This window comes from Peromyscus californicus, unplaced genomic scaffold (assembly GCF_007827085.1).
Source record: "Peromyscus californicus insignis strain IS unplaced genomic scaffold, ASM782708v3 Scaffold_12__1_contigs__length_115047231, whole genome shotgun sequence".
Taxonomy (NCBI): domain Eukaryota; kingdom Metazoa; phylum Chordata; class Mammalia; order Rodentia; family Cricetidae; genus Peromyscus; species Peromyscus californicus.
The window spans coordinates 88,403,458-88,416,828 of record NW_026294413.1 but is presented as its reverse complement, the minus strand read 5'-3'; the positions used below and the strand labels follow the sequence as shown (position 1 = coordinate 88,416,828).

General features: G+C 43.0%; 1 protein-coding gene across 2 annotated transcripts in view; it reads right to left on the bottom strand.

Moving 5' to 3' along the window:
• The window catches only part of Cacna2d3 (calcium voltage-gated channel auxiliary subunit alpha2delta 3), an 844,638-nt gene that overhangs the window by 79,657 nt on the left and 751,610 nt on the right, over nt 1-13,371 (bottom strand). For both annotated transcript variants that reach the window (XM_052733778.1, XM_052733779.1), the window contains 2 exons: nt 3,535-3,596; nt 2,388-2,432 (listed from right to left, as the gene is read on the bottom strand). In XM_052733778.1, the coding sequence (XP_052589738.1) occupies nt 2,388-2,432; nt 3,535-3,596 (107 nt within the window). The remainder of the gene's footprint in view (nt 1-2,387; nt 2,433-3,534; nt 3,597-13,371) is intronic.

Genomic DNA, 13,371 nt, shown 5'->3' with positions numbered 1-13,371 from the left:
GATATTGGCAGGTGTCTGCTGAAAAAATGGCATTGGGTCTAAGTGGAAAGCCAGGGCTAGCTTTCTCATTTAAAGCAATGTCAGTTGGTTGCCTAGAACTACAACTTAATAGTCAAAAGCAAAATAGATGAAAATTTCAAAGTGCAGACTAGTGCACGATAAGCATGAGACTCACTTTACAAAAAAAAAAAAAGAGCGGGGGATCAATTTAAGGCTTACTTTTCAAAGTTTGTGACCCTTTAGGACATGGGTATCTCTCCTAGGAACAAGAGAATGATCATGGTACTAATGAAGGCATTATGGCCTGTGTTAATGTGGCTTGGTATGTGTGCCATTGCCACCTGGGACTTTAGGCCCAGGTGAGTCACCACTCTATGGCAAGAATAGTTTGGTGCATGTTTGGTTTAGGGCTAGCATCAGTGAGTGTGTGCCTTTTCTAGGAGCTATGACAGAGTCTTCCATTTTTTCCCATGCATTCTTCACTGCAGCTCTGGATATTTCTACAATCCTTGTATGGCTGAAGAAGCAGGGGCAAAGAAAGGTTTAGAAGATTGTCCAAGGTCACATTGTTACCTACTTTCAGAGTCATAGTTAGAATCTCAACAGTCTAACCCCATGGCTTGTGCCTTTAAACACCATGCTACAGTACCCACACTACCAGTCAGGAAGCAGTCAACAGACTGGATGCTTTCAAGCCCAGATGGAAATCTGTCTTCGCTTGTCTTTATGTGGGGAGTACACCCAGGTGGTGTGAGTTGTAGGGAAAAAAATACCACCTCTCGTGTTCATAAATCCTTTAAACAATTCTGCACATGTGTAGCCAACCACCCATTCATCTGACCAGCTTTCCAAACTAGCATCCACCCTGCCATCGCACTAGTCAACCAACCATTCTCCTTTGTCTTACTGTAGCTTGGATTTGCAACAATACACACTGTAGTCTGCGATACACCCTTTTGTGCCATCTGAGCACTTCAGAGAGGCAAGGGGGTAGAGTTTAACCCAACAGCTCACACTAACATGCTGATGTGTCTTAAAGCCAGAGTGGAAATCTGAGCCGCCATGGCTACCCTATGAAGTTATCCCCAAGCTTACTGAAAAGGGTGTTGAACATTCCTCAGGGAAAATTATTTTTGATCTGATGATCAGAAAAAGTTGGGCTTTTGCTGAAAACATGACAGATTGGCTTTTGCTCTGCAGATACGATGACTCATACAATGACCGTGTTATGAGAACAATTTTCCTTTCAAGCTGGCAGCTAGACCACTAGGAACCAAACTTTTTGTTATTGTTGTTGTTGTTGTTGTTCTAACTCTGTCCTGGACTCTTTTGCATTTATGTTCTTGTTTTCCATTTACCTACTTTTAAAAACTCTACTCCTAACCTATGTTCTCTGAATTGAAATTATGTTTGGTAAACGTTCCTGAAATCCTTGTGGTAACCAGAAGATCTGTAAATATCTGACTGTAAAGTTTAGTTGATGGATTGACAGATGTGTAGCTAAAGCAGAGAGAGAGAAAGGCGACCTAAGCAGAAGCAGAAAGGCCACCATGATTCAGTCCAATGGCTTAAGACAGTGATATATTAATTTCTTCCATTGCTGACCCAAGTGATTTAAATTCCTCCCTCCAAAGGAGGGGGAGAGGGAAAGGGAAAATGACAGAGAAATGTTAGGTGGAAATAGCTATGTTTGAATGAAAAGCTGAATTCCCCAGGTTTCAGTTCCAGATTTGCAGCTTGCTAATCACATGAAATGAACCAAACCACTTGTTTATCTCATCTTTGGTTTTCTTCTCTTTCCTTCTACTCCCTGTAATCTCCCTGCCCAGCCCTTTCTTTCTGCCAGGGTCTCACTCTACAGTCCTGGCCGGTCAGGAACTCTCTATGTAGACCACATTGGTCTCGAACTTAGGATGCCCCTCCTGCCACCAGCTCTTGGATGAGCTCTGGGATTACAGCCATACACCACCTTGGCCTGCTTTGTCTTTGATTATCTTACCTATGCATAGAGCCAATAGTTCTACCTAGTCCATCTAGTGTTCTGATGGTGGGAAGAAGATAAGGCATGGAGACAAAGCTGTGGGAACCCTAATGGGATCTTTAAATGGGAGTAATGTATATTACTTCCTGTAAATAAAACACCAACATTCCAATAGCACAGTCCAGGAAATATCTAAAACATATTTCTCTGGCTCTTACAACCAAACGGTGTAATTGGGGATGGGGGGATAGGAAATGAAAAAAATGCCCCCCCCCCTCTCTCTCTTTCTGGAGGCTGGCTCAGAGTGATGTGTCAGACCTGGCTCTATCACAGCAGCATTCCTTCTGCAGAATGCACCGTCTAACACTTCCCTTTGGCCAGAAACATGACCAGGAGGCCACCTTACCTCATCATCGCAGCTTATGGAGCATTTGCCATCCAGGGAGGCACACTGTGAGGGGGAAGGAAAAAGGGAACCGTGTTACTGGGTCATCCCAGAATTTGCTGCAGCTGCTGCTTAGCTACAGAGAGGTCAAGGCCTGTGATGCAAGTACCAGGTTTCATCCAAAGGGAACCTTTTCAGACGAAACTTGGCTGTGCTCTCTAGAGTCGGTATGAATTCAGAATCATAGTATAAAAGACACAATGTGGGGAGGGCTGGCTCTTTTCCATCTCTCTTAATTTATGTTGTCATTCAACACTGATGATATCTCTCAAAGATCTCAGATCTTTTGGTAACAAAAGAGATCATTATGTCATTATTTCATTTAAAACTATTTCTCAATGACTTGAAAAGGAAACTCTCGCTTATGTTCTTAGTTTGTAGTTTCCTATCATATCATAATTTAAGAAATGATAAGCTCTTTGTGCATCCATCTTTGGATGGGTCTCTAGGTCAGTTCCATATTGTGAATAGTGCACATTAAATATGAAATTGCTCATTTGCCTTTTGTGTGCTGATTTCATTTTTGCTCAAAATATACTTCTGACATTTAGAACTGGGCAGGTGGAAGCAACTTCGTGGCCTGCCATTTCTGGTCAATACTGGTCAGACACCTGGGACGTCTTAGTTCACAGAGCACAGCAAAGGGGAGGAATGCCCTGGATTTTCCAAGGTGCAATAGCCTCTTGAAGTCCTTTGGCCAGAAAGGCAGAGGCATGCTTTGACAAAGCAGGTCATATGGTGGCCTTCTATAATGCAATAAGGAGAGGCATAAATATCTAGCTGGACACGACAATGTGATCAGAATAAAGTCGCGCTGAAATAACAAAAGTCCCCGATAGGAAGAGAGAAACGCCCTTTGTAAAGTCACCCTCTTGATCTCCTAATTCCAACAGCCCCGAGGAGCAAATCCCCTGCTTTGCCCAGCATGTGGTGTCTAACATGCTGACAGCCCGAGTTTTACTGTGAAATGAATGGTAATCTGAGGAGCTGGCAATTCATTTTACAAACAGTCATCAGAAATCTGGCGCTGCTGGCCCCAGCTCCTCATGTGGAGACACCTGTGTAACAACAGAGCCGCTAAGGCCCCGAGATGCCGACTGGATCTTACCTGTCTGCTGGCGGTCCAGAACTTCCTCTGGAAGAATTCAAGTTTCATCTGAATGCCTACAGCTGGGATAGATTATAAAGAAAACAAAGCATCAGAGACCCCTTTACACAACTATTCCAGATTGTCATTGGAAATGATCTGTCATGGCGAGATCTGACATAGCATACTGGAAAAAAAAAAATTAACAGTGAACCATACACCTACACACTGACAGCTCTGACCTTTCTTCTTGCAGGTAAGGGAGTCTCTAGGGTCCCTGTGCTCAGAACCCAGTCACAAACTGATCTCAGTGTAGGTGTTCTTTATAGTGGTATTACTTCAGTATGCATTTCTTTTTTTGTTTGTTTGTTTGTTGGTTTTTTGAGACAGGGTTTCTCTGTGTAGCTTTGCGCCTTTCCTGGTACTCGCTTTGGAGACCAGGCTGGCCTCGAACTCACAGAGATCCACCTGCCTCTGCCTCCCGAGTGCTGGGATTAAAGGCGTGCGCCACCACCGCCCGGCCTTCAGTATGCATTTCTAAAGTCCATCTATTTGTAGCCCTAGCACAAGCTGACATTTGTCATTAAAAATATCTAGAATATGTCTTCAGTTCCTTTCTCGGCTATTACTTTCAGGACTCAATACATTCCCCATAGTGTTTTGTCTTTGTTTTTGTTCTTTTAGGTATAACATCTGAAAGACAGAAGTCACAGGCTGGTATTGGCAAGGGAATCACTTTGCTCAGATGTGACTTGGCTTCACTGACCCTCTAGTGTCCACACCCTTCTTTCCCCAGGAGATGGAGGGAACACACAGCTCTGGGTGTCTGTGGAAATCTTTCTAAGGCAACAGTCAAGGCTGGCTGCAGGGTGATACTGAGAGGAAAGAAACTTTAGGCATTTGGTGGGACCTTACAACTAGTACATGAACAGACTTGTCACATTTCCCCCCAGAAAGCCACGTCAGCATAACTCAGAAAGCAAAGCGGTCAGGGCCCCAATCTCATCAGATGGCAATAATACTTTGCAGGAGTTCAAAAAATAATTCAGCTGGACTGGCAATGGGGGTGGGGGGTGTTGGCATGTACTCTAGAGTAGTTCTGCACACTGGCCTGGTAGGCATGGCCTTTCTATATATATATGATATCTGCTCTGGAGTCTTTAATATCCTGGCTCTACAGACCTACAATGTTCAGTGTTGGGCATCTGGTGAGATCACCAGTTGAGCTGCCCCATCCTAGCCTTGAAGCCAAGATCAGTGAATGCCTGAAGGAAGCTGATCTTGGAGTCTGGGGGACATTTGTAGTATTTCAAATACAATCTGTCTTTCAAAATGCCTACCAGGCTAAAGCAGGGAGCGTACGAACACATAGCTGGGATTTGCTGAGGCGCACCAAGCGCCAAGGGCTATATCCTTTACTTCAGAAAGGCTTGGGACAAGAACTTAGGGTTTTATCGAAGTCAGTCAGGAGCAGACAGCAACGGGTTTCGGAGAAGAGGGCCTCAAAATTGCTGTTGGAGCTGGCAGCTGGTGTCTAGGAGGAGCGGGAAGAGTTCCTGCCTTCCGCTTTGTAATTCCCCAGCTGCCCTCCCTGGCACTGAGTAATTCTAATGCCATCTCTTCAGGCCAAGGTCAAGATCATGGCAAGCCACAGTGAGAATTCTCATCCTACAGGACGAGAATACAGGCGTTCCGAAAATAGTCACTCTACAGCCACCTCCCCATGGTGTTTCTCCTTCCAACAGTTCGGAGGTGTCTTACCCACCTGTCACCTCTTGTGTTTCCCCAGCACTTTCCTGTGTCCTTTCTGAGCACCTTTCCAGCCTCTGGCGGGACCCCTTCTTCACCTCCCTAATGAATCTAGCTGCTCCCTCCAGGGTGTTTACCCATCCCACATACTTGGAGTCTGCTATCATCTGCCTCTGTTGGTCCTGTACCCCATCTCCTCAAGGCAATTTAATCTTCCCTCATGAGTCAGTTCCTCTGCCCCATTAATCATACAGGCAGGCCGACTTTCTCTGATCTCCCTCCAATGAGCTGCATCCTTGCCCTAGGCTTGATGCCCTAACTAAGACACTGCTTCCCTTGCACACTCTCCTCTGGGCCATGTGGCTACTGTCCAGGGCTCCTAGGATCCTGATGGTAACTTGTCTGCCCAGTTCCACATGGTGATGTTCCTGCTGGTTGCCCTCATGCCAACTCCAGCAGCATAGCCCTGGCTCCCTTTATCACATTTGGACTTTCAGGGTTTTCCTCTAACCTTTTGAATACTTCTCTATGATTCAGAGACTCATAATCACATTGGTGTGTTGAATTAATGTTAAGTTTTTCCCCTTGCCTTCACTGTGCTAAGCTCTCAGTTGGGTGCTAATTGAAATGGATCACTTACCCTGTCAGTATCCTACTAAGAAATAGCTCCATGGTAAGGGCTACACTACAGGCAGAAGCAAAGAATTCTGGGATATGAAGTTCACCAAGGGATCTGTGCTTGTTATGGCAAGGAGATCTAACTCAAGGCAAAATAGGAATCAAGAGGAAACAGGAATCTAAATGGAGGAAACAGCATGGGTAAAGGCAGGGAGCCTTTAAGACCACAGGGCTTTGAGGATTGAGAAGAATAGGCACAGGGACCTAGGTGTGCATGGTGGGGTTGAATGACAAAAGATCTTAAGTGTTAGTCCAAGGCATATGAAGACTTTCCCATAGGCTGGGGATTAGCTCAGGGCCAAATCTAGCCCTGTTTTGTAAATAAAGTTTTATTGGAACAGTCATTTGTTTACATACTGTCTGGGCCTATAATACCAAAGCTGAGGAATTACAACAGAGACAGAATGGCCCACAAAGCCTAAGCATTTACTATCTGTCCCTTTACTGCAGAAACACTGTTGACATTTGCTGTAGGTACTACTAAAGATATTTACAGAAGCAACGGGACCAGATTTGTATTTTTGAATACCCACTCAAAAGCCTGCAGAACAAATGGCAGGCAAAGGGCCCAAACAGTGGGCAACAGGACAGTACACAAATTTTGGCCAATGGTGCATAGGGCTTACTATTTCTTAAGCATGGAAATGATTTAAAGTATAAACCAAACAATAAAAAATAAGGGTAAAACACAAGGCCAAGCATCACTGGGTTTCCTTTGTTTTGTTCCACATGTTTTTCCTTTTCAACTTTTATCAGGGAAAGCATTTTTACCTCGGCAAGCCCATTCCTTACACCACCCTCCACAACCTAAGTGGAACCTGAGGTATTTCTCATGCCCATCTGTTTGGTTCTTTCAACAACATTTCAAGCCCTAACAGTGTATTCTGCTTCAAGTCAGTCTTGCTAATTTAATAAGGAAAACAAGGGCAGAAAATGCTTTAGTGAAACTCAAATCCCAGGGAGAGCGCAGAAAATAAAAACACCATTCCATGGGTTTGAAATTTTTTAGACAGTCCAGAAAATCATGAACATATTGTCCTGGAGTCTGTGGTACTCCTCACTTCCATGTGATTAAAATGTTCCTGGGCTCCTCGCTCACAACCTCCATCATAAGAACACAGGCTGCTTTTGCATACAACACTGAACATACCCCAAAACAGTATTCTGTAGCATCCTTCCCAATGTGCCTCCTAAGATGACCAGAAAATATGTGGGTAGTCTTCAGAATTCAGCAAAACATCAAACTTGTTGTTAAGAGCATTATTATCCAGAAGACCCCCAAGCCCATTCCTACAAAATACTCAGACATCTCAGGTATGAACATCTCTTTGGATTTGAACGATACAGGTGATGGCTCTCGCCATTCTCATCATTGTGATAAGAAGGCTTGGGTACAAACCAGCTCAACATAATTCAACTCAGACCTTCCCTGAACCTCTTCCTTCTAGACTTCTCCCTTTCCCCAACCTTGTAATTTTCTACCCCCTTTACCCAATTTCATCCTCTATTTCTTGTTTCTGTCTCTATCAGAAGCCCAGTAAGTGTTAGGTAGGAGGTATATTGTCAGAAAGATGCAAGATACAATAGGCAAGGGCTGGGAGGCTGTGCAGGGCTGTCCAATCACAGAAGAGAACCAGCCTTGGACTGACAGAGGCCATCAGAGGGCATCACTCATGACCATTGGGCTATTAGAATGCCTGTGGTTCATTCATTCGAATACAGGTGCAGGCAGCTACCTCTGATGCTTCGATTCTGTGCTATCAAAATTGATGGCTGCTGCTGATGTGGCTATTTAAATTAAAAGTGAATACAATTCATCATTGGCTCCTTAGTTGCATGAATCACATTTTAGGAGCACCATAGCTTTGTGAACCCACAAGCTACTGTGGTTAGTATACTAATTTTCACCTTTGCAAAAAGTTCTATTGGACAGTAACCAGCAATCACAAAAGGGATTGAAGGTAAAGTTCTATGAAGGCCTGCCCATATTACCACTTCTAGACGTGAGAGAAATGAGGATGACATAAGTATGGAAGGCTCCGAGAGTTCAGATGAGATAGGTCTTCTCTCAAGACCCAACTTGATTCTGCAAAGGGAAGTTGTTAATTATCTTGAGAAAACCCCCAAAGAAATTAATGCAATATGCTCAATATGGCTACCACCCCCGAGATTGATTTATTTTGCTTCATAAAATTTGAGAATACAAATTACATTTCCAGTGCTATTATATTCAAATGCACTCAAGATGAAATCATGCCTGCATCTCATATCATGTTAATAGACACGCATTCAAGGGTAATCTGAAACTCACCAAGTAACAATGTCACATGTAAAATTAGAAATAAAATAACATTTTCATATTGTATTCATTTAGAAATCATTTTCTGCAGGCTTGGCCTCAACTTGCAATCTACCCCTAGGAGCACAAATCCGGTTTATTAAACATTCACCAGGCCTGGCATGAAAGCTCCAACAAACACCCCTGTTTCTAAACATCCCCTGTCCCTCCAGCCATAGAATATGTTCGCATGCACTTGGAAGGCTCATCCAGGAGACAGAAAAGCAGTCCCAGCTCTGCCGGTGAATTATAACTGAAGTGTGTTGCTAGAGAATTGTTTGTGAGCCCTGTTTCTAAGTCTACTGCTGCGAGCCTTGAGATCATCATTTTACTTCCTTTCTCTATAAGGAGAGTCTCATTGCCTCATTTCTGGAAGAAAAAATTATGGGGCAAGCATAAGACTATAAAATGTGAAGTGTGTTAGAATACTCTCATGGGAACACAGCACTGGCAAAATGTGTTTCTGGGCCAATGCACCTTTGATGATAATATATTGAGACGAAACAGAAAACACATCTATGACAAATCTAAACTGTCTGTAAACTGAAATATTCTGTAGGGTATAATATTGGGATGTAAACACTTTACAAAATCATGCCAAGCAAGCTCTTCAAGATTACTGAGAGGAATGGTCCACCATGTAGACAATGTCAGCTGCTTCTCTGGAATGGTGCATAGTCAGTACAAGGCCAGGTGGGCAGGACACAGGATTGAAGTGGATTGTTATCACTGACATGGCCATGTATTCAGCCATAGAGAGTTTTAAAGACTTGCAGTTTGCTGACAACTGGGGACAATGATCATTGCTTTCTGGCTCACAAGTGGAGTCATACCTTGCAGCTTCCCTGTGCTCCCCTGACCACAGATAGAAAAATTCTAACAGATTTCAACCCATGGCTAGAGGCCCATGATAGGAAGCTGTCTCTTTGTTATTGAAGCCGGGCGGTGGTGGCGCACGCCTTTAATCCCAGCACTCGGGAGGCAGAGGCAGGCGGATCTCTGTGAGTTCGAGGCCAGCCTGGACTACCAAGTGAGTCCCAGGAAAGGCGCAAAGCTACACAGAGAAACCCTGTCTCGAAAAACCAAAACAGAAAAGAAAAAACAAAACAGAAAAGAAAACTCTTTGTTATTGAAAACAAAATTGAGTAAAATAATAAATGTAACAGGTGAGGAGGGTTTCCCACACTTCATCTCTCTTGAGAGCAGAACTTTGCTTTCTGGAACCAAACGCCTACCCAGGTTTTCTCCTCTAGAAAAACAAGTCCCTTGCTGGTCAGATTTCTCAAGCAAAGTGAAGTCTAGGATGAATGCTGGGTTAAAATCTCCTATCCAGTTCCAGCCCACACTTTGACAGTATCCCTGAATTGTTCTTACTTTGTCCACAATGGCAAAGATTGCTAGATGTTATAGGGGGGGAAAAGGCCAGGCATACTGGAGTTGCAACTTGCCTTAATTAACAGTCCACTGTAATAGTTGTTAGCCAAGCCACATTTGTTTAAATGTTTTCTTCTGTTTGTTTTCAAAACAGTTAATTGCAAGTAGAACTAACAAGGAATTGGAATGTCACTTCTTTGGAATATTTCACAATTAACCCAGGCTTTGGAAGAAGGCCACTAGTGGCAGTGGAGTGTTGAAGGAGAGATCACTGACCTTCACTGCATCAGTGCAAGTCCATCGCAGAGGTCTGAGGATGTCCAGAGAAAGGACTTCCCACAGGAATACCAACTGAAAACTGTGATGTGAATTATGACATAGCTCATCTGCAAAGTATTTCATGTGAAGACTTTACTGAATCACATGATGGAATGTTGGGCAGAAAAAGACAACTGAAATCCTGGGACTAATTTGGGTGAAACTGAGAACAGAGTATCCTTGCTAAGTTTGGGGGGGGGCAGCTATTCTACTGTCCCCCTGGGTGTCAGGCTGACAAACCCAAAAGCTTTCTTAAACCATTGTAAGTGAGGGAGACCAAGTAGCAACAGCCTTTAGAAAAATACAGATCAAAGTAGTATGTGCTCATCGTGATCTTGGTGAAGTCTGGGAACTCATCTTTAAAGTAAGGCATTATTTCAGAAACAAGGGGGGAAATCTCATAGCAGCAGACACTCCACATATTTTAGTTGATACCAAATGAAGAAATAGGAGGATAAAAGGGGAGGAGGTACTTTGAATATTAGCCCCCTTACCAAAGGCATAGTTCACTTCAGAAGTATTCCCTGTGGTATGTGGGAGGTAAACTTTCTCATATTGTACAGTAATGCTTTTAAATAATGAAGAGCTACATGATGTATGTCTGTGCTGAAAGGGAGGGAGGGGAAAAGGGGTGCATTGTTATCTTTTGATTGACAAGATGATGGTGGAGGATTTTCTTTGAAGAGTCATAGCTGTAGAAGTCTGTTTTAATCTAGAACTTTCTCAGCCTACTGTCTGAGCCTGGCTTCTGGGGACATAGAGAGGAAGGCCAGGTGTCTTGGCTCACACATCTCTTTTATGACCACTTTTCACTCTGGTCAGAGTTTCTTGGGAACAGTCACCTTTTGTAAAGTCTAATAAATGACAATTATACATGTTTCCTCCATTTGGGTTCTAATTACTTGACTGAATCAATGTTGAAAAGAATTAACAGGACTTGTGGAATGGAATAATAATTTTTCTTTACCCCTGAGGTAATCTGGAAGCATTTTCCAGACTTCATTTGAAGAAACCTATATTCCCCCAGCTTTCCAAGGCTGCTGGACCTGGCATTGAATAGTTTCTGTCAGATCATTTTATGCTCACAAAACTCTTCAAATAATATGATTTCAATAAAGATTTCAAGGCAATACATTAAGAGTTGATTCGCATCCCTTCACCCTTTCAGAATAAAACACTTAAGCCTCAGGTTTCATTGTATTTTAATCGGGACTACACAAATCATTGCCTATTAAGAAAATTATAAGCTCCATATTATAGGTCCCTAGTTAATAATTCTTATTAGGTCGCCACCTAATAACATTCACCAAAGACATTATAACAAAATCAGGGGTCAAATTTCTAAATTTTCAAAACCCATAATAGAAAGGCCACATACACTTGCCAAACACCTCTGAGCTGAACGTTTGTTACTGTGTTTAATACAAAGTAACAGTAAAAATATTCTCATGGGCTGCTCACAAGGCTAAGGGGATGGTGCAGTCCTCCAATTTTAAAGCTCATGTTACAGGACATGTAGAAGGAAAAAGGAACTGACCAGACACTCAGCTCCCGGGGGGAGACTCTGGGCCCATTGTAAAGTTGCCAAGATCTAGTTCCCTTTAGGGATGTGTGGGAACTTGGGGTCCACCCCATGCCCAGTGGGTGGAAAGGGAGTCCTAGGGCTTGGCTCAGCTTAGCACCTTGTGAGGATGCTATGTAGATGCCCCCAAGTTGTTGATGCTGCAGCAGAATCTGCAAATCTACACTTACTAGAAAAGAAATTGCAATGTGAATACTGCATAGAATTGCCAGACAAAATATTTTGGATTGGCTATATCTGGTAAGTAGAACCCACCCGAGGGTCACAGGGTACAACTGCAGGTGACCTGCAGTGGCCTCCATGGCAATCTTAACCCTGGGAGGGTTGAGATAGTTTGCATCTGCAGCCTAACTCAGGGTTGGGAGCCAAGGACACCTCTATCAACACGACTCCCACGATGTAAATAGTTGGTCCACAAAATGAAATTCTTATCCAGAGAGATAAGTTAAATAAAAAATTTTTTTTATGAAATGTATCCCAAATTGCTATATCTGAACAGCAGACTGATATAACAGCACTTTTTGTTAAGATAATATGGCTTGACTGGGAAACTGCATATTTTTAAATAACTATTGCTCTACCAAGATTCCAGAAAGGCTCACGTGTCTTGAAATATCCCAGTGTTGGTGATCCTGGACAGATTCTCAAACCCTTTAATATTTGCTCCCTCTTTCAGATACAGCAAGGGTATTAAGGTTTTGTTTCTATTGTGGAAGTGAGTAGTGACACTACCACCACTTACTACCACTACTACCAAGGAACAAGTGGACTGTTGGAGCCACAGCATATTTTGATGTCATGGTCAATAGTTCCACCAGGTTAAATTTCCTTTGTAACATTCATCAAGAGCTAGCATTAAGTTACACCACGCACCATTTACTATTTCGATTCTCTTCACCAGCTATTTGAGGATTGAAGTTGTGGTTAGAGAAAATCTGAGTCAGAGAGGCAAGAACTTCAGCAAGGTAAACACAAGAGGATGCAAGGCTCAGCCTTTGTGTCTATGCTCTCCAGTGTGGTGGAGATGGGAACACCTGTGTTTTTCCAGGAAAACATCAGAGACATTGGCATTGGGCAAGATACTATGCCATCTCCTGCCCTTTCTAACACATGCAATAAACCTGAAAGCTCAAGAAACTTAGCATGGTAAATCCCAGCATGCATTTGCTTCTGAATAAAGTAATGTATGCAACATTTTCCAGTGCTCAGCAGTCATATCTTCATATTCTGTGAGACACTCCATAATGAAAATTAGTTTATAGATCAGGCTATTAAAAACACAGGGGCTAAGGAGATGGCTCAGCACGTATGAGTACTTGCTAAGCTTTCAGGGGACCTGAGTTTGGTCCCAACACCCACACTGGGCAGTTCACAACCATATGTACGTCTAGTTCTAGGGGACCCAACCATCTTTAGGGCTCCATAGGTTCCTGCACACATGAGGTGCACACACAATCATGTATACACATATTCACATAATCAATAAATCTTTTTAAAAATTGATAGCACATAATAGTAGTAGTATTACTAGAATTTTATTTTTGAGACAAGTTCTTGCTCTGCAGCACTGGCTAACTTTGAACTTCTAATCCTTCTGTCTCAGTGCCCTGAGTGTTGAGATTTTAAGTGTGTGTCCCCTTCTCTAATTAACACACTAATTAATATTGCTATTAGGCATTCTATTATGCGTTGGATGCTAACCAGAGGCCTTAGATACTTCATTGGCAAACCTCAGGAGGCCTGCAGTGACCATTGCTCCCAGCCATGTGCAGCTCTAAGAAGACGAAGGATCACAGAAGAAAGCCATGTATGGAAGCCC